This window comes from Geospiza fortis, unplaced genomic scaffold, assembly GCF_000277835.1.
Source record: "Geospiza fortis unplaced genomic scaffold, GeoFor_1.0 scaffold231, whole genome shotgun sequence".
Classification (NCBI taxonomy): domain Eukaryota; kingdom Metazoa; phylum Chordata; class Aves; order Passeriformes; family Thraupidae; genus Geospiza; species Geospiza fortis.
In genome coordinates, this window is record NW_005054351.1 from 4,292,269 (window position 1) to 4,315,054 (window position 22,786).

The following is a 22,786-nucleotide window of genomic DNA, read 5'->3' on the forward strand; positions in this document are numbered from 1 at the left end:
CAAAGCAAGTAAACATCAACATATTATCTAAAGATTATAATCTTTAGCATCCACCTTATTTCACCAGAGAAGAAACTCTACATTCCTGAAACCCTGACAGTACAACAGACCAAAAAGAAAAGTTTTACTTTAGTTACCTATGGTGTCAAAACTCAGCTCCAGAACTTTCTACATTCCTCAAGAATGCTTAAGTACTCAAAGAAAATTGCATTAGATGAACTTTGTTGTTCCAGAGAATTGTAAAGATCCACACACCTCTTCATAAACACATAAAAACTCATCCCTGGTATTTTAATGATGCTGCTTGATGCACAGCTGCAAAGTGTCTGAATGCTGTGCTGAGAATTAGCATAGTTATCACTAAACACACTCAGCCACTCGGTCATGCTGCCAGGAAACTGCTGCCACTGGCAGGCAGCTGATGGGAGAGATTCCTCAGCAGTCACCCACAACCCCCTCTGCCCCAACACATCTCTGTTCTCTTCTTGAAATCACTGCTCATCCACATTCCTAAAATTACCTTTGCCTTATAAATAACACTCCATAATATAAGCAGCTGAGTCTGCTGCTCCTCAAGGTTAGCCATTTAATGGCATTTTCTATTTCAGCCTAGAGGTCAATTCACAATTTTTTGGTTGGTCCATCTACTATATTACACAGAGTTAGTAAAAAAGCTCTTTCCCATTCCTTTGGGTATAGCTTCTGACTAAGAGATAGAACTTATACCATGAAATTACAGATTTTTTTTTTAATCTAGACCAGTCAAAGAAGAGAGTGGAATTAATTTTGATAGCACTGATACAGGAACTAGCACTCTCATCTCATAACTTCTGTAAAAGCAAGGCTTATTTCTTCTGGCAGGTATATTTGGAAAGTTGAGCCCCATTAATACCCCAGCAGCTTCTTCAAGAAACCAAGATTATCTAGTGCCTAGCTGGGTTTTTTGAAAAAGAAAATCATTAAGAGAAATAAGCTTCATTTGAATGACACTTGTGGATTCCTCTTTTCTTCTAAAAGAAGCTATCCGATAAATTAAAAAAAAAAAAAAAGAAATCAGGATATTCAGTGTCAACAAAATGCCAGCTAATGGCATCTAGAAATATTTTCTCATTCTCTGCTAATGTCACCACTGTTACTTACAACAAAGTATCTGGACTACAAACAAGTGATGATTTTCATTTGCTTTTATACATTATTATACATGCTAAATAATTAGCACAGTCAGTGGTTTTATACCTTTGAAAATAAAGTGCCTACTCAGTGCCAGATCTAGGCACTTGCCTTGGACACACAATGCCACAATATATTCAAAAATATTATTACATACTGCTCACAGAACTGTTAAATTGTGGCAAATCAAACATATTTGATAACTTTGGGCAGGTCAGACATAATCTCCTGGGTGACTACCTGGCTCAGATAGCATTCTTACCAGGGTAACTGTTAAGTTTCTCAGAAAAAAGTTTATCAAAATGATCAAAACTGAAAAGTGTATCTGCTACATTTTTAAAAACCTTCAGATTCAGAGCCAAGAGTATCAATCTCAGCACCACACACACAGACTCTGTGTAAGAGAAGATGCAGGTTTCTAAAGAACTTCCAGGAATGAATCCTGGTTTAAGCCACTTCCTCAGAGTAAAACCAAATTCCTGCTCATTAAACTGTACTACTACATAACAAAAATTGCATGCCTGATTCCAGCTGTTTCTTGTTGCTCCATCAATCCACAAACTGGCTGTTTCTACCAGAAACACCATCTTGAGCTGACCTTTTTTTAACTTAAAAATCTTACTCTTTCTGCCCCCACCTCTTTTTTCTTCTTTTTCAATGGCTAATGCCCCAGGACCTCCAAATGCATGTTGCTGACTTCAGGAAGATTGCCCACAAAGCACTGAGAATTCTGCACTAGAAATAGTGCTACACTTACTTGTTTCTATTCCCCTCTTCAAGGGTACTCCCTTCTCAATAAATCATGAGTTCCACAAGCAAAGCAGTACCTCAAGCCACGCACACAACTCAGGGTCTCTCATCAGCAAATGAACAGGAAGGGATTGGACTCATAAAAAACAGTCATTTAAAACATGTCATAAATGTCTCAACTCAACTGCAAAATGATATCTCAATGTGAGTAAAATCAGCTGCTGCTCTTTATATTCTTGCTGCAAAGCTCATGCTTCCACATCCCATTTGGCTTTAGTGGATGACCAAGAATAAAAAAGAATACCAACAAAAACTAAAAAAATCCTAATGAAACAGATTGCAGTGGTTCAAGTAAGTAGTAACTCCCAAAACAATACTCTTAAATAGCCTCTTGTCTTAAAAACACACTGTAAAAAGCACACTTGGCTTATCTGAAAAAAGAAATTACACAACTTCCTAATAAAAACTAATTACAGGCAATTTAAACACTTTGGTAAATGGACACTAGGTGTAACAGAATTCAAAGTTCCTTTCTAAGGACAGAGGACCAAAGGGACATGTTAAAAAAACCCCTGGTTTATCTGTGAATTCTTTTTTGAACTACATTCAATTCAACATACTACAAAAGAACAGGAAAAATAGCTTTATTGATGTCTCCAGCTATTACATATTTTGTTAAAGCAATGTCATTTAATTTAAGCCGTTCCAATTGCCCAGAGCATTCACTAGTTTCTTCAGTTCTTTCAAAATCTTTGTTGCAGTTCTCCAAGTCTCACGTGCTCCAGGTGCCCTATAATCTCTAGGGTCTCAGAGTGAAGTGTTTTCCTTGTGGGCAGGACTGGTTACTGAAACAGACAGCAGAAGCTGCAGAAGTTTGCCATGATGAGATTTTTTCAGTGTGTGGGATGGCCGATACGCAGCAGTGAGTCTCCTCAAAGAGTGGATGCTTCAGAACTGCCCTTTACCAAGCAAATGCCACAAAAGCACAAATCAGCTGGTTGATGCAGGATGATGTGGACAACTTCTGCCCATAATCACTTAACAGGAAAAGGGATCAGAAAATAACATCATTTTTCAAATCAAAGAACAGTCAGCTATACTCAAGAGATGCCCAAGAGGAAACATCAACACAGAAGAGCAACTAGCAAGCAAGTAGTGTCTCCTGTGTACCTCAAACCAGAATGAAAAATAAATAAATAGCTGTTATTTGCAACAGAGGATAAAAATATGTATTGACAATCTGTTGATTGCCTTTAAGATTAGGAAAGACATTGTACACTTGCCAAAGTTTGCTGACCCAAGCAACTCAGAAAAGTAAAAGCACAGAACAATATCATCAACATATTTTTCAAGTTTTTGGAGTGTACTGCTGCATGAAACTTATCATTTTCACAAGTAACTTCAAACAAAGAGCACACTATCAAGACAAAATACAATAATTTATCAATGAAAGAATCCACCATCACGCATGGTCTGCATCTAACCAACAGAGGTCTCTGCAGAGACCAAGCACTCTTACCTCAGTGTTTGGCTGTAGTGCCTGTGCATCCTGGGCTGCAGATGGTACTATGGTACTTGCCCAGGTAATGTTGGCACTAGCAGATGATAAGGAGCTGAGGGCACCATTTTTCAGTTCCTCTGTGGAGTGTGACTTGGGCCCAGGCCATCCCAGGATACCATCTGAAGCAGAAAATAGGTATCAGCTTATGAGAGAAAGATTACAGATTTCCTCCATTCACCTCACCATTCTACTGATTTAAATGAGTTGTATCTCTTCTCTGCTTCCATGTACAGCTTCACTTCAGTTAAAAATGATCTTGTACTTTCTGAACTAGCTTATGCAGTATCTCAAACGATATCCCTGCCTTTGGAGGCAAGAAACACCCTAAATAACCAGAGTAAGCATCTTATAGGCAAACTTATCTGTGATTTTTTTTTTTAGTCAATGAATGTTAGCCCTACCACCTGAATGTATAATGTATAACAATATATGACTGTATAGAAATCTGGCATACCTTGGAAATTAAGCAAGAATTCTCAACCCACTATTTTCATAGCTATGAAGTTATCCAACTAAACCCTCCATTTCTATGGCCTGAAATCAAAGTTTTAAGCCTAGCAGCTGTATTTTATTTCTGCCTGTACTACTAAAAGTTTCTTCTAAAATGCTTTACTGGTACGAAGACCACAGTTTAAAAGAGGTCTCATTAGAAAGATACACATTAAATATGAATCAAATGAAACTTGGCATCAGAACAACCCTTCTTTCTGGGGGCACTTGATTTCCTGGATGGGTCTGTATTTAAGGATGCCACGACAGAAAGTACAATCAGCTAAGGCAAGTGCACAGCTATTCCTCCCTAAGTGCTTTAAAGCATAGTCTCAACAGTCAAATTACTAGCCCTCAGCACAGGACTTAAAATTTCAGCTATTAATTACACACTGCTGTAAAACATAGAGATCTGGATAAGAAAATCACAGCTCTTCATTCATTACCATAATTTATATATGAATATACAATTAGTGCCACAGGGAGGATTTCCTCTCAGCACTGACAAATTTTTAAGATGATGAAGAGTAACATGAAGTACATTAAAGAACATGCACTTTCTCCTCTCCACATGACCAGGGTTACCAGAGATTGCCTCCTAAGTGAAGTAAATGGTTAGATCTGGAGAGGCTATGCTGCATGGTGTTACAGTAGCACTTCCATTATAAAAAAATGGGCCACAAATCCCACAGCTGACTGAACTCTTACCAAATGCTAGAGACAAAACAGTTACAGAACACTCCTCTCATCTAAAACAGCACTAAGTTATGAAGACATGGCAAGAGTTCAGATCTACTTCGCTTACGGTGCTTTTGTGGCGCCATCTTTTGCTGAAGAAATCGTGAGGAAAGCATAAGCAAGTAGTTTAAAGAAATTATTTTCAAAGATCTGAGTAACCAACAAGGAAAAAAAAATCCAGCTTTCTTTTAAAATGTTTTTTTCATACAATTACACAAAATTCCTCTTGCCAAAGGAAGAACATTTCCGTGGCTCTGTTGTCAAATTATTTCTCAGTCTTCATTATTTTGCAATAACACATCTCGATCTAGTTTTCTGTTTCTCTCTGTCAAAGAAGCTGAATAATGGATTACTGTTGCTATTTTCCTATCACAGAGACACTAAAAAAAAAATTGAGCTGACTTCTCTTTATGCCAATCTTTAAAAATATGTCATCCCATCATTTCCTTGGGCTATCCATTTTCTCTCGGCACAAACAATCTATTTGGCCTTCACTGTAAACAGTAATTCTTGATTTTTTTTTAAATCTAGTTTATGTAAATAAGCACAATAAAAAACTCCCACATGAAGAAGTACCTCACTTCAGGGGAAATTTTAAAGTGTGAACATTTACTTCATCATGACAAACATATTTTTAAAAGCACTATACTAGTTTTCCTCTTCAGTGCAACACATTGTAAAAAGACCTTTGTACTTCTCTGCACATTTTAGAGTCTCTAAGAGAAATAGAAACTGTTAGAACTAGGCAAGCATGTTTTCTCTCCTGTATCAAGGGCAATGCTACCCTCACAAAAGAACAAATCTTGTCAGCCTAATCAAATTTTAAACAGATCTTAAAAATACATTATGACCAAGCCAACATCAACAGGATGCCAAGAGTTACAGTCCAGAAGATATTAAAGCACATTAATTTCCTCAACACTTTTGCATATAAGAAAAATTGTTTCGTTAAACTGTGCATCTGGAATTTGAGTACTTTGCCAAAGAGAAATATGCAGGGAAAAATATTAAGTCATAGAGCTCAGAAATCTAAACAAATAAACAGTATCTCTCTGAATAAATTGAAAAAAAATCTGGCCTTTCAAAGTGCCATTAGGGAACGTGTGATGACCTTGAATCTACAAATCTTACTCTGAGATATCAGCATTCTCATAACATCCCAAGGGACTTGCCATGTATCTAATACAGCAGCTCATGTTTCAGGCAAAAGCAATCTCTGATAAGAGAACTCATCAGAAATTATCTTAAAATCAACGCAGACTAGAATACAATCTCTATGTAGAAAGTGAAAGGCCACAACAATATGGCTCCTACTTTACTCATATTATCAATTTTCCAAAACTTTTCAGGACAGTTTTTCAGGTTTTTCTTCAGTTTTTCATGCACCCAAAATGTTCTCATCTGCACTAGTACAAATGACTCTTATCACAAAATAGTACAGGTATAGCTGTTGTCTGTGCCACACCTAATCCAGTTTTTTTACTGGAATTTACTTTCCACAGATTGAGCTGCCATCTGTAAATCATTTGATCCACTCTAATGGAGTTGCCATCTTTGCCACTTTATGGGACTCAAAATTTCTATCACTAGTTCAATCCCTGTTCTCATAAACACTTTATATATATATATATATAAAAAACATAATATGAGAAAGTTTATCTTTTGAGTTGGATAAGAATAGGAAAAAACTGCTGTCATTGGTTTGGGTTTTCTTAAGCCAGATTTTTTCCTCTGTTCTCAGTCAAAGCCAAAGACAAGTGACAGAAAGGTAAATTCTAATCTATTTTGATACATTCCAGAGCTCTAAAGGAATTCTCCAGAAAGGCAGTCACAAATTATATAAAAGTATTGACAGCTACATAACTACTTTACTACTTGCTTTAAGACTATGCCAAGCACTACACTAATTAAAACAAAACATCTGTTTCTGCAGTAAACTATGCAAAAAGTAGAAAGGACATACCAAATACACAACTAGTAAAATCAGCCAGATCTCTCCTGCCTGCACTGTGTCAGTTCTGTAGTTCCAGGAATGAAAACCCAAGTCTGATTCCTCTGAAACTTCAGAGCATATGTATACACAAAACAGGCATTCTTCTAGAACATACCCCAAAATTAGCTTCCTTCCCTCTTCCCCTCAACAGCAGCTTCCACTGTGATGAACATGCAGCAGACAAGTACAGCAAGGCACAGGAGAATATCTGTACCTAAGCAAAGCACAGCATCCAGACACAACCTATTTGTCCTTTCCCTATAGCAATGCTGCAGTTCACAAACATCTGTATTAGAGGGCACAATAGGTTGTATTACACAAATGCCCTCAGAAGAAACATCTTTCCCTTCTACAGGTGTACACTGCAGGAGTGGGGGGAGTTCTCTCCAAACAGAAGGTTTACAGGAGATTTTTTAGTTAAGCAATGTTGATCATTTTCTTTTGCTGGTTTTGATTTTCTGGGTACCTGATGTACCTTCAAACTCACTTTTGCATGATAATTGATGCATGAAATATGCTTAACATCTATCTCAATTCCATAACAAAAATGCTTCTAATTTGAAGTCCTCTGATCTTGCCTGGGAGACTACAAAGAAAAAAAAAACTGCCTTTTTTCCCTAGCACGATTGTAAACTAACATCTGCTGATAACACTTTCAGGACATATTTTAAATATACTCTAACAAATATCCCCTAACAGTGCAGTGGCAGGCCTTGAGGAGAAACCAGTATTAGACTTGGATTCCTTCCCCTGCCAGGGATAGATGTGACAACTTGGTCTCTCTGCTGAATCCCTACAGTAGTGCACTGAACCAGCAACAGCAAATGGCAGCTGCACATCTGCTTTTCACATGAGACAGCATTTGCTAATGTTCTGTGGAGATTAGAAAATAATGTTATCTTCCAATGAAAGAAGAACATGTAAGGAATAATGTATTAACCTTTAAATAGAACAGCAAACTGTTCTGGTTATTCTTGACAGAAGCAAGGCTGGAGATGGCGCAATTAAGAGAAAACAGACTGTCCAAGCCAACTTTAGTAAAGTACACCAGTAACAAAGAATTTGTACTCCTGTTTTCTTTCCTCACTCTTCGCTCTCCACATGCATTTAAGCACAAACAAGGACTTACTTTTCTACTCATTTTTCTCTCTTGTCATCAGCTGCAAGAGAATTCCTAGCAGTCATTTGTCAACAAATGGAAAGCATCAAGATTTTGTCCTTCCTATCCATTTATTTTCTCCAAAAAGGAGACAATAGAGAATAAAAAGCTCAAGTATATCCTGCCCCCAACTCCAGAATTGTTTCCATGGGACCCAAAATCAGCAGCGTTTGCACATTAAAGTGAACTGCAGAAAATCTATAGTAAGGATAAGTTTGGTTTTGTTTTTAAAAAATCTTAAGAAAAATGAAACGTTCTACAGTTTGGAAAAGTGGGCAAGGGAGAGATAAAAAATATAGGAGGGAATTCCTATTGGGAAGATGCTTAATTCAGTAAAGGCCAAAGTGAAACGCAGATTAAAAGAACAAATTGATCTGTGCAGGCTGCTACTATAGGAGAGGATTCTCTCTGCCAAAACACCAGAATAAATTAAAAAAAACCAAAACAGATCTAAAACACAACATACGCTGGTAGAGCTACATTAAAACAAACATTCAAGTTTGCTCCGTTAGCAGTCTGGGAGGGAAGAATGTTAACAATTGCAGTCAACAGGCTCTGGAGATACTCCTCTGCCAAAGGCTGTATACAGAGCTGGGAAAAAATAACACTAGAACTTCTAAAGTTAGAAATGAAGACAAAAGTCTCTTCTCCACATTTTTATTTTCAAAGATGTGTGCTCCTTGTCTGCATGCCAAATAAACTCAAGTCTGTCAGAAGGCACTTTTGATGTACCTAAGTGGTGACATTCCCAACCAAAAAGAAAGGCCTTGACATTTTCCACCATCCTACCAAAAAAATGTAATTCCCAAACACAAAGAAACTTGTAAATTTGCAATATCTCATCCTCAATTCACATTATATATAACCAATACTTTCAGCTAATAATACCTTTGTCTGGCATATTTTTCAATGGAAGAAAAAAAAAGTTACAAAAATTTAGGCAGTGATCAATGCACATACCTTTAATAATGACAGCTAAAAATTATTTTTACATTCATTTTACTTAAAAGTAGAAACACAGACAGGATTTTGCTTCACTGACTGTTCTTGTTGATTTGCTTCCAAAATAAGACAATCTCAAAAACCCTTCCATAAAGCTTCAGAGTAGAAATAAAAAAAATCATTGACTAGCTTTCAAGACAAGATTGAAGACTTCAGTTTAATCTTCATGTCTGCTGGTAGGCTTGAGGTCTAAGACTGACAATTCATGAGAAACATGAAATGGAAAAAACATGTAATCCTTGAACTATTCCATTAGAAAGGACGCCATAAAAATATTTTAAGTCATGACCTACATAATTGTAGATTCTGGACAAGATTCCACTAAAGTGAATGCTGATTTCTTTCTACTCTAATTACTGGAAAACAAAGCAACAAAAATATTTACATCAAAACAAAGACACTTTTTTTCCTTGTCTAAAACAATAAATGTCAGTGTCTGTTTAAAATAGTAACTAGTTCATTATAATCTTCATGAGAGCATTCCACAAGTATTCTCAGCCACTTTTAAGTCTTTGCTTTAGAGGCGGTAAGACTGCAAGGCCTCCAGGGAAGTCACAAAACTTGCACAATCGAGTATAAAGACCCCAAGGACACAAGGAAAGGTACAGATTAAGTAGATATGGATCTACTTTTAAGGCAGTTCTCTCTCTTTATGGCATAATAGTGAAAGCTTTGGATGCTGAAGGAAAACAAACTCAGGGGTAGGTTCAAGTTACCCAAGCTAAGCAATTGAGTATTTCTCACACTCCACACTAGGAAGACTATTGCCTGCCTGGACTGGATTGCTTTCATGAACTGTAGGCTAGAAGCAAGAAAATAAATTACCAAATTTCTATCTTGTCTCTATCTATGCATTCTGCCCCACAATGCCATTAGCATTTTTACACCACACAGCGGGTAATGAGACAGCACTGGGAGGGAAGCACTCAGCAATAAATGGCACAGGATGTCTCACAAGCAAGGTGTTTGAGAATTCCTACCATAGGAGCACATGGTTTTTAAACTAACAAGAGTAATTTTCACCTGACAGTGACAGAAAAGGTCATCTTCTATTGTACCTGCTGGGTATAAAATCGAAAGAATTCACCTGGAGGACACAATCAAAATGAACTAGATCATCTCTCAGAATTAGTTTGCTAGGGGATTACTTAAAGGCTTTATTCTGAGTAGGTATGAGCTTATGCAGCTTTGATGACTCTGAAACTCTACCGACTCAGCACAAACATTAAGTCTATCAAAGTACGCCTGGAAAAGATTAAGTGTGTAGGAAAATCAGTAATCAAGACTTGTAGGCCAGGTTCTTTCAGGCAACTGTGTTGCATAATAAGGCCTAGGGAAAAAAATCATTTCAGTGAGGGAGAAGAGACTAAATATTTCAGCAGCTTTTAGTTCCCTTCTTAGTTCTTTTTTTTTTTTTTTTTACTTCCATACCAAAGAATAAACCCACCCACACACTGAAGAATTAACTGCTTGCATTCAAGTTCTCACAGTTACACCAAAGATGCTGATGTGAACCAGTCCTACAGAATTTTGATTCCTGAAAGGATTCTCATGCAAGTTTACAGTCTTAGGAAGAACAAATAAAAACAATTATTAAATTTTATAATTCAGTATTTCATAGTAATGACTTTCCTTAAAAAAAAAAAAAGGTGATTCCCTTTAAGCAATTACTAATGCTTTGCTTGCTTTTCTCTCTTCCTGTCCATAGATCCTCAAAAAAGCCATTATCAAGTCAAAACAAAGACTGATTTAACAGAAGATTAAGTGGACACAGAGTCAAGGACACGTACACCTCAAGGCATCTATCTCTTGACAGTTCACTAAGATCACATCAAGATGAAAAAGAACCTTCAGGGACCTTGAAAGTAGAAAGTAACTTTTCTTTGAAGGATGTTTTTCATCTGTGTTTCAAACCATAATTTTCTGAAATAAAGTTATATCAAATAATTTAATTTAATGCACTTTATCATTACTACTTAGGTAAGTGCAAGGGAGGTTTGTATTTTCTACAAGAAAATGCCAATTTTTTAAAAATCATGTTCCCTTATGAAACCGATCAGCATCTGGATATGGGAACGTCAGCACATACCACAGCACAGGTGTCAGAAGGTTTATTATTGTTTTTTCCAAGAACCACTTTCATATCATTTTCCTGCTTCCCAACTAACCCTTTCACATTTCTATTCTCCTCACAATGGGAATGCTTCAGAGGCTGTCCCAGTGTGCCACCTCAGCAGCCTTGAGGGCATGTCCTGCCCTGCAGTGAACCTACTGCAAGTAAGGGCAGGTTGAGGGGGATTGTTTCAGAAGCACCCAGAGGAAACACAAAAAGCCACCCCTTATCCAGAGTTCTGCTGCTGCTTCTCTTACATCAACACTTGCTCTTGTTCTTAAGACTTGGCAGTGCAGTTTATGCCTGGGAAAATGCTAACCACCCTTCCAGAAAGCTCAAGGTCCAGCTTCCAGTAGTATGGACAGATCCAGAACTGGGTGAATTGGAAAAACTGACGTACATGGAGACTGAGAGGCTCATGCCTGCAGAGCTCACTGTAGTACCACACTGACATTTTAGGTTCATAAAACTTGCCACATTTTTTTTAAGCATGGAGAACTCCTTCCAGATTCAAAGAAAACCACAGAACAAAATAAATCCACCTCAGCAGCATCCTTCCATGCAGAAAACTAGAAATATTATTTTCACTGTAGTATTGCATAGCATTATTTTTATCAAACAAATCTGTATTGAGATTGAAATCTAGTAAAATAAAAAGGAGGGGGAGCAAACCAAAACAACCAAGCTTGTTCCACACTGCCATTAAGAGTGTAGGTTTATATATACCTCTTCCCCATGCCTCGTTTTTTGTGTAGCTGTCTTCAGGACCAATTTTTCTGAGAAAACTCAGGACCATCTCTTTTCCTCCCCTCTTCTGACTGCAATACATTTTGCATCTTTTTTTTAGGCAAAGAATTAGAGTGTTTGAGACTGCAGAAGCTCACAAGCAGCTAATCCCAACTTGCCTCTCTGAGAATGGTTCATTTTGCCTGCTTCATATCATAATAAAACACTCCAAAGTACATGAAACAATATCCAAGGGAGCTTGTGCTCACCTGATGACAGTGTCCTGTTATGCTGGTGGCCCACTTGATGCATGCTTTGCTGTAGGAGACTCAGGCATTCTCCAAGGCAGCTCAGGGTGGCAGCAGAGGTAGCTTTTAAAAGTAGCAAGTCCTGATCCAAGGCAGTAAGAGGTCCAGAATTTGGGAGAGATTCAATGGCTTGTACAAGATTCTTCTGCTGTCCTTCAGCTTGGCTCATGATCTGTAAAAGTCCAAAAACATCTGCTGTCATAGGAAATATCACTATGTAGCCGTTAAATTCTTATGGATTGAAATAGTGACTAAATGTGAAGAACTACCACAAATGGATGTTAATGTTCTGATCCAAACACACCATATACTCACCTACAAAAACGAAGGGCTTGAGACTAGCAAAGGCCTGTAAAAATGTCAAGACTATGTTAGAGAAAATAGTCTCTTAAAATAGTAGCTTCACAGTAGGTTTAATAGTGACTCATACTTTCTGCAAGTCTTTGTAAAGAAAAGTATGAAAATTCTACTTCCTTCTCCATTATTGATTTAGGCTTAGATTTTCTTGCCTGTGTATGTGATCTGAGACACCCAAGGAAGTGACACTGTCCCTCCTCCTTTCCTACATAAAGTATCTCATCACAGTTTAAGAACAGGCATTACCCATTTCTCAAAAGGACCCATTTTTACAAAATGCAGTAATTTTTAAGTTTACAGACATTAGCATAGGAAGCAACTTAGAGTACTTATTTCATATCCAATATGAATACCAGCTGTCAGGCAGAAAGTTAACCTCTTTCTAGGTTTGGACCATCCAGATGAAGATGAAAGGGTGGCTTGCATAGCAGGTAAAAACAGTATTTGAGCAGGCTGCTCTTTAAGAAATTGGCAAGCTTTCAAAATCCTAAAGCCAAAAGAAAAAGAATATATTCAAAATTTCTCTCTCCATTTTTGCAGCCTGTAGGAAATCATATATGCATATGACAAGCCTCTTACACTTACCTTGCAAAAACCTTGCTGCAAAAATTTACAGGTCTACACTTGAGATATACAGAGTTTTCAGAAAAGTCTATCTGAAGACATCATAATAAACAATGATTCAAGCTCCATTTGTCCACACTACTGTACTGTAAAAATGTATTATAGACTTCATGACTTTTTTATTATCATTATTATATTTTCAAGTATTGTGTGTTTCCTGCAGCCCTCGTACATTATTGTAAATTGACTGATTAAAAAATATATGTTGAGTGCACTGAAAAGCTAGAAAGGAAACTGAACTCAGAGATGAAATAATCACTCCTGCAAAAAAAGACTAGAATTACACAAGATGATGATGTTGCAGTTCATAAATTTAGCCAAATGTCTTGCTGAAGGTTAACATGACATTTTAATAATCAACATTTAAAACAGAGGCCAAAACTTCAGTAAAAGCCACAGACAATTTTAATTCCCTCTGGCAGAAAACAAGACCTGTCAGAAGGTGACACAAACCTCTCCAATATGCAGCTTTAGGGAACCACAGAATCAATCCCAGGCAATGCAAGTATTCCTCCTTCATGGAAAGAGCACAAGGAGGCAAACAGAAGGAACAGCCAGGAGAAAAAAAAGATTACCATCTCCCTGGAAGTCTAAACAATATAGTTGTATGGAAAACTGCTCCTCTCCTTTTCCTATCCTGCAGAAGAGTGTGAAATTGAAAACCTGACTTTCTCATACTTCACAGTGACAGAAATGTTCTATTTTCATTTCCAAGTGACTAGTTTTCCTACTTTTTATCTTATTTGGTGGGGGGGGCAGCTTACAAATCCAAGATTTGCTTCCATTAAAAAATAAAATAAAGAATGAAACCAAAAGAAAAATTTTGAAAACTTCAAATATTTCAATTTTCCTCTCCCCCTTAATAAAGGATTCATTCGCAGATTAGACAGGAGCATAAGATAAACTGATCAGGGAGTTTAGAAAACATTTGGAAAATTAACTGAATGTTTGCAGCTATCAGCCAGCCCAAAAGTTTACAAGCTTTTGTCAGCTGTATTCTTCCTAGATCAGGAGAAATTTCAATAAAATCAAAGATTTATTCTACCTTTGTCCAAAACAAGGTGTTGGTCCAAGTCTTACTGTTTTCTAGCTGACCTAAGACAGCTTTACAGCAGGCTTTTGATTCAGCTTTTCCTTGCTACCTAGTTTCATGCTATAGTTGTGATACCAGCAGCTGGTCTACAGACCTGACACAGCAGAAGACATCTGGAACTGCAACTTCTGTGTAGGATTCAAAGTACTAGAACTTGCTGAACTTTTACTGCTCAAACACCGATCAAAACCACACTGCTTAGGGTGTTGAATGCCCAGAACAAAGATGCAGAAAAGTGTAAAGATCTGTAAAGTGACAGATCTCAATGGCAAAAAGCATAAGGAAATGACATATATTATAGAAATAACTGAACTTTTTTTATATGTTTGCCAATTTTTTAAAGACCTTGACAAAAGATTTCAGAAGAGCTGAAGTGTAGTTGTTCTACAGAGAGTAAATCAAGGAGGAGCTAGCACAAAAACACCAAACCATACAAGATGAAACTCATTAAAAACATGAGAGGACAGCCACTAAATCACACAGTTATAGCATCATCCTCTGTCTTACTGCTGGGTCTGTTTTTCGCTTTCTCCCAAGAGAGGAGAGGCAAAATGCTTGACTTACTAGCACTCTAAGGTGGTTTCAAAATGAAAAGCTTTGATTTTGAAAAAGGGAAGTTTCTAACTTTTCTTTCACAAAGTGAAATAACTTGCCTAATTTTGAATGACTTTGCTCTTACATGGGGCTATTTCAGCACCTTTCAATTCTCCATGCTTCCCATTTGCAAATAAAGAAAGCTCAAAGTAGTAGTTCTCTACTTGTAACAACAACAAAGGGTATTTGCCCATCTTCTCACCAAATATTAACCTATTTCTCTTTCCACTCTTGTTTTGGATTTGACAACTCCTCCTCACCTATATATTCTCATAATATCACAAAACAACTGCACATTCTCAGAAAAGCACTGAAACTTCAAACATACAACTGTATGATAGATGTACAATAAAAAAACTGAAAGAACCACCAGGACTATACGTATAAAAAGGAATTTCACGTGTGCAAATATCTAGCATTATTAGGCCTGCATTTACCTAACTGCAAAATGTTCAGTAAGAGGAAACCTCATCCTAGGAAGACACCAGCTTAAATGCATAGTTTGCTTCTTTCTCCATCTTCTGATTCAGGAGAACAAGCAGATGACAAGTGTTCCCAATTAACAGCTGCTCCTGAAGCGTGAAGGAGATTCAGAGCTTTTAGCCTGTCAGAAACTCTCAGGTATTGCCTGTGTTCTTGTAGTGGTTACCCAGCGCCCACTGCTTCCCCTCCTTGGCTGAACAACAAAAGGTTTGGGGGTCAAGATAAGAACAGGGAGGTCACCCAATTAGCATCACAAGTAAAACAGACTCAACTCAGGGAAATCAGTGTAATTAGTACCAATCAGAGTAAGGCAGTGAGAAAATAAAACCAAATCTTACTTTTCCTCCATCCTCCCTTCTTCCCAGGCTTAACTTCATTCCCAGTTTCACAACCCCCTTCCCCAGAGCAGCACAGGGGGACACTTAGGGGAAGTTACAGCCTGATCATGACACATTGCCACTCTATGCTCCTTGCTCTCTTCACCTGATCCAGCCTGGCAAACAGTCCTGCACAAACTGCTGCAGTGCACGTCTTTCACAGGGTCACAAGTCCTGTCAGCTTCAGCCCAAGCTGCCCCCGGGGTCACAGCCTTTTTCAGACATCCATCTGTTCTGGCAGGGTCCTACACAGCCTGCAGGTGGATCTCGGTTCACCATGGGCCTCCATGGGCTGTAGGACATCCTGCTCCACCATGGGCTGCACCACAGGCTCCAGGGAAATCTTTCCTCCAGTATCTGGAGCACCACCTTCCCCCCCTTTGTCACTGGCCTTGGTGTCTGCAGTTGCTTCTCTCACATTTTCTCACTCCTCTCTTCTCTGCCAGCAGCAGTTTCTCCTCCGTTCTTAAACTTTATCCCAGAGGCTCTATCACCGTGGCCGACGGGCTTGGCCAACTGCGGGTCCATCTTGGAGCCAGCTGGCCTTGGCTCTGTCAGACATGGGGAAGCTTCTGGCAGCTTCTCACAGAAGCCATGTCTGTGGCCCCTCTCATGCCAAAGCCTTGCCACGCAAAGCCAACAAATTCTCCTGAGTAAAACTACACTCCAAGAAACCTGCCATCCAATGACCCTCTCATGAATGTCAGAATGCAACAGGAAACTATGTGATGCTTTCCTCTCTAGGTCATGCCCTCCCTACCACTTGCTCCAAAACAAGACAATCCAAAGCTTTGGTTGCTGCCCGCTTCCTCCTCTTCAGGGCTGATCTTAACATCCTGTGTGATCAATTTCTCTACTTAACCCAGCCCCAGCAACTGCTACCTACTCCTTCACAGCTGGAACTGCACCTCCTGCTCTGAAAACACAGCCAACCAGTATGCAGGAGACCAAACACTTATGTGAGGAGAATCCAAACAAATGGTAAGTAGAAATTACTAATTCTCAGGGTTATTTCCACAGTATGTGGAAGAAAAGCAGAAAAAGCCATGAGATACCCTAGGTTTGCAAAGAAATTTATTTCAGACATAATAAGATGAAAGAACATTCTTTCATGTGGTAAATAAACTAAAATTAGTTATTAAAAATTAAACTAGGAAGTAAAAATGAAAAACTGAAGCGCTATTTTCCATGCTAAAAGAAAAAAATACAGGAATTCAACATTTTGTTAAAATACTAGATGATACACTATTCTTTCCCATGCAGAGAAATAATCTTAAAAAATCTGAATGCCATTTTTGATTTAAGACTTCAATTGGTTTCTGAAACTTGAAAGAGAAAGGGAGAGATTCCAAATTATTAAGTATAATAACAAATAATCTCTATTCAAGATTTTTCCTCCCGTCTGACAACAAAAATAAACAGAAACTTCAAACGCAGAAAACTGAACAGCCACACCTAACTGTAAGAGCATATGATTGCTTTTGACATTATTTTATTTTAAATGCTTTTGTTATTCAGACTCCAAGACTAACAGGCATAAGTCTGTTTGTCTAGGACAGATGTGTATTATCAGACATCTTTCTTTCTAGAATTACTGATCCTCCAGGATTTTGCCCAATTAACACAGTGTATCACAACAACCTAAAGCAAACACCAGCTTCATGCCATCTGTAAAGCTTCTCAATCCACAGCTGCCACAGGGGCACCTCCTGAGACAGTGACTTCAGGTTCCTCAAAGGAAGAATGACATCAGCCATATGACCTCAGAGGGCAAGCAGACACTCTCCCTCTGTCACAGGGGCCACATGGAGCTGGCCATGAAAACAAGTAGCATCACCAATCCTGTCTTTCTACATAATGATTTAAATGCTTCAGATCATTCTATCCTCCTTCTAGAATATAAAACATGAGAGAGATTCTTCAGACTGTGCCAACCACAATCTGATACACACATGAGCAATTTCAATTTTAGTTTAAATTTAGTTTAAATGTTGTTTAAATAGTGTTGATAACATAATTGAATCCTTTATAGTCAGTATTAAGATATGCCTACCCATGCATGAGGAAAAATCCAAAACACTCCAGAGAAAAAAGAAAACATTCTTTTAGCACTGAAAAAACACAGAAATCCTGTATCATCAAGCTCATCTGACACGCCAGAAATCATTCATGAAAGAGAAATTCTGCTCCATCAGTTAATAACTCTTCTCTGCTGTAGTAATCTCTGCGCACCATCGCCAGCAGCACGTGGTCTGACAACTTATCTTAGGCAATTCCTCTGAAAGATTTAATGCAGTCATTTTTATTTTTAAATCCTTTCCATTATTGACTGCATGCAAGTTGAAAACAGTTATTAAAAACATGGGGAAATAAACAACACAATAAAAAGTGCTTATACAAAAAATAGAGCATCTGTAAAAATAAACAGTTGTGTAGAAAAATCTTTAGACGCTTTAATAGTAATAGAAATGCAACATGCATCACTCCTTAAAACTCCAAGTCAAGCTGTCCTTGTGAGAAATTTACTTCTTTTAAAGACTGGGAAATAGCCAGCTTGCTGCTGAAGTATTTTTTGGCAGGATTTGATTGATTGGCGCTTCATTTGGGGTGGGTTTTCTAATATGAAAACAGTCTCTCTCTCTGACACATGCATACATACACTTTCAGGAAATACTACCATTTTGCTTTTTAGAAAATAGTACCAGAAAAATAACTTTTCAGAAAACACCAGGAAAGGACAGGAGGTGAGACCAGCTTTTCAAACTACTCTAGAATAAGTCACAAGTGATGTATGAGCCAGGACATTTTACCATCGTTAAACAAGCAGATTTCACGGGAGTTTGGAATTTTTTTTTCCTTTATTTCACAGAAAACATCTTTTTTCTTAAAAGCAAATGAGGAACAGAAGAGTCCACACACAAGAAACAAAAACCTTTTAAGTCACTGTAAATGTGATATACTGTGTTGCCACATGAACCTAACACAGTCATCAATTCTGACATTGAGCAAGGACTCCTCTTGCAATCTTGACCTGTATTTCATCAACACTACAAACTGTCATATGCAAAAATCAAAAGTTAAAACAGTCAGTATAAGTAGAATATATGTGTATATATATATACACATGCATCTATCAAGAATACATCAAAATGCAAGATACTGATACCTGGAACTCCTATGCCACTAAAGCAATCACACCAGTCACTAATTGGACGCCCTAGCTACCGATTCAGCTCATATTCACAAATCCAACACTATTCCCATTAAACTTGCCCGCTTTCCACTATTTATTCTGAAAAAGGAAAGAGCATCAACACACATGCAAGACTACTGTAAATACTGTTAATCATCAGCTCAGAAAGAACACCTCACCAACTGAGATGTCTGGCAAATGAAGGTAACTCACAAAAATGCAGTAAAAGTGGGGGTTTTTTCAAATGCAATGTTCTGTTGTTTTGAGTTAAGCATAACCACAGCAGAGGAAGTGAACTTTTGCCTTGATTTAAATTACTGAGAAGAGTTCTCACACTACTCAAGGTTACTTGCTATGTCCATCTTACTTGACAAAAGACATTTTCTGACAAGGATTTACAAGGATTTACAGACTTCACTTTTTTCTTCAGTAGAGTCACATAACAGATTTTGCCATGGGATTCCATCTATAGCATGCAAGCCAGGAAGACAAAATCACAGCTTAATACATAGCTAAGATGAAATAACTAAGAATAGAGGTTGCTGCTGGAAGTACTCCAATAGCTAACAGAAATCTCTTATCAAGATAATTTTGCACTTCAGCTTTTAAAGTGTCTAGTGTAGAAACAGGTACAGGACCAGATGACCACCAGTAACATATCTGTACACTTCGCCTGCAATAAAACCTGACCTTCAGACTGAAAAGAACATCCTTAAACTGTAAACAGGAAAGAATTCTGCCCACAAATATTCCATCTGGAATAAGACCCACAGTAGCCTCTGCGAACATTACTACGCTAATGGCAAAAAATGTTTTAAGGAAAGATCCTAGAACACCAAGCGAGATACTTTGAAAGCGCCTTGGAAAGATGGAAGCAGATAATGACATCCGCATCAGCAGTCCTTTCCTGATTACTGCTTCCCTCCCATTACCGGGAATAAGCACGAAATTCTCCATTATCATCACCTCAGGGTAGCAGCCAGCTTGACCTCAATTATTTTAACAATGCAAACAATGAACATTAAAATTGGACTGACTTGTTGTATAATAGTTATTAAGGCTCACACACATACATCCTATCAACAAAGCTTCAAAGGAGCAAGTTAATTTTCATTTGGCATGTAATTTGCAGACAGAGACACAAAAAGTAACAGAACAAACAGAACTATACCTCTGACAATCAGGATGGAAGCTAATCACCAAGGCACATTTCTTCTCTTCAGTCCCTGCCTCTGCTGTCACGATTCAATTTTTTCCCTCAAAGGAGAATGAAAACAAGCTCTCTCCACCCCCATTTGTTATTTTGTTATCTTTTCCCTAACCAGGAACCCACAATCTGTTACGGGAAAAACTGGAAAGTCAGTTGCTACATATCTTCATTGTCTCAGCTAACAAAACATTATTTCCTTTGGGGTTTTGTTTTGGCTTTTTGTGCTCAGTCTTCTCACCACGCACTCCACAGGGTGGTTCCTTGTGAGGAAAACCTTACAGAGTAAACATCAAATGTCATCAGGACTGAGTCTAAAAGCCAAGTCTAAGACAACCAGAAAAACAGGGAGTGGAGGAGGCAGGCTGGCTCAATTGTTTCCTGTTCTCAGCTACTCTTACCAATCTGCTGATGTCCCACTGGTTGCCATCAGCACCTCCTGGGGCTATGAGCTCTCCACAGACCTCAGCACAGGGTTTACTCTCCAGAGAGCAGCTCTTATTTACCTACATCTGTCAGGAAAATTTTGAATTGGCTAGTTAATTTTTTCATATGCTAAACATGAAACTATGCTCCTTTTTTTACACATTCGATTCCTATTTTGTATCTTCAAATTCTATAACCTGGACTCTTACTGCATATCCTTACAATATAATATAATTCTCTTTTGCACAGGCAGCAGTCATTAATCATTTGATGAACTACAAACATCTCACTGGCCTACTATCCAGTAGCTTATTAATCACACCTCCAAGCTCCCTTGTTATTAGTTGCAGAGCTACAATAGTAAGACTTCATATTTTGTAGGTCTGAATCCTATTGCTTTAGTCCATGAAATTACCAGATCTGAGGGAGAGAGGAAAAGGGGGACACAGGTCTTTTTTGCTGAATGGTCTGGAAGCCTTAAATATTCCATGCAGTGGCAGAGGAGGAAAATTAATCTACCCTCCCAAGAAATTATCAGTTGGTTGCAGCTCAGGTACATGAGAGAAAGCTCCTCCCTTCCTCCCTCCAAAATAGGCAGAAGCTCAGCAAGAAAGGGAGCTGACCTACCTTAACTACCTGTTTTACAAAAGCATCATTCTGATCAGAAGAATGAAAGACGGGATATATTTAACAGATCCATCTCCAAACACCAAAAAAGTACATGATATCTGTAATGGCCAGTGTCCTCTGGGACTTCATGAAGACATTTTATTTGGATGCAAGACACTCCCAAGGACAATCTGAGTGTTCTGAGTCTCTAAAGAAGTCCACTTCTTAAACCTGGGAAGCAGAGAGACACCAGAGAGCTTCGCAGCCCTTGCAACACAAATGGTTAGTAAAGAGGATCAGAGCAGTTCTGGCAGGATCCCTGAGAATACCTCCAGAAATCTCAGCAAAACAGCCCACCTCTGTCAGGCCAAAGCCCCAGACATAAGGTTAAATGCATGTTTTCTGTATTCAATCTATCCTCCTCACCTGAGAAATGAGTTACTGAATGATAGAAAGGCAACTGGGGCAGGGGTGAGGAAAAGACCTTGTGTCCATGCTGACAGACTAGGACAAAAAATTCATATTCAGAGAATATTTAAGCAGACAGAATCTTGGATTTTCTAAACCAGAGGATGTTTTTAGTCTTAATCAGTACTCTAATATATATTCAGCTTTCCATGAGTGGCTTCATTATACGGGAGGGAAAAAATGGGAGGGGAGGGATGCTTTTCCTGTCATTCTCCCAAAATCTTTTAATTATTCTGAGAATACCTTCCTGCTGCCTAAATCTGAAGGAAAGCACTTCTCCCTCACAAAACAACATCAACTGCATGTTTTTTCCCTGTGGAAGAGAAAAATTTACTAAGAAACCAAAGTACTAAAACACTAGAGAAAAATAAATTCCTCTGATAGTGTCAGCTGTCTTGGACTGTTTCATGGAATCACTCCACAAGTCTTTAGGTGAAATGTGAAATCTTTTTAGAAAGAGCTGGCTACCATAAGAAGTACACAAGTAAAAGCATGTGATTCAGACAAATCAATGTATCAATAACTGCTGTGTTTTCCCACAAATCAGAGTAAGCTATTTTTCTGCAAAATTATCAGTATCAACCTAGCACTGGTCACTTTGCTTCCGAAGGGAGGTGTCAGGGCATCAGGGCCTGTTGCAGGAGACATGACGGTTTTCCTCTTTTGCCTGTTGTGTTAGAGCTTCCTGTGAATACTCCATGTACCCGGTTAATACATGACATTTTGTACAAAAACAACTAATAAGTTGTTGGGTTCCCTCACCATGATCCCTTTTCTTGAGTATTTTCTACTAACCACATCCTACTAAAAGCCATCTACTGAGACTTTGCTTTTACTGTCAAACACAACTCAATGGGACCAGAGACTTGGGATCTCAAGGAAAAACCACAGGGAAGAGAAAAAGCAGCTCCCAAGGTTGTTCCCCCCATCTCAAGTTGCTTTCAGCAATCCAGAACCAAAAAATTAGAGAAGCAAAAGGGAGTGCACAAATTCAAGTAAATCTTGGATGGCAGCTGGCTGCCATCTAGCCAAGCAGGAAGCACACAATTCTATTTTAAACCACAGAATACAGCATTGAGAGCAGTCTATAAAAATAACTTTGTGGGAATTTATTCTTATGCAATTTTACTATAAAAAATTACCTTGCAAAGTCATTATTTTTGTCATTAAACGTTACTCATAGGCAGATGTTATTCCGTGGGCTCCCCTGAGTAGCAGTTTTCCTTATGCTTCAGAAGGATCATTTTGCTGAAGTTAACAGCTATAGCCCTGATCTGGAAAGCATATTATGGTTATCAGGAATTTAGGCTCATTTGTGATTTCAAGCATTCCAAAGTGCTCAGAAA

The 22,786-nt window shown here is 38.2% G+C and overlaps 1 protein-coding gene across 1 annotated transcript in view; it reads right to left on the minus strand.

Moving 5' to 3' along the window:
• Window positions 1-22,786, minus strand: part of OSBPL10 (oxysterol binding protein like 10) — a 79,816-nt gene that overhangs the window by 35,334 nt on the left and 21,696 nt on the right. Inside the window, exons 4-5 of the mRNA XM_005423391.1 lie at window positions 11,971-12,181; window positions 3,440-3,600 (exon numbers count right to left, since the gene is read on the minus strand). Coding sequence (XP_005423448.1) covers window positions 3,440-3,600; window positions 11,971-12,181 — 372 coding nt within the window. The remainder of the gene's footprint in view (window positions 1-3,439; window positions 3,601-11,970; window positions 12,182-22,786) is intronic.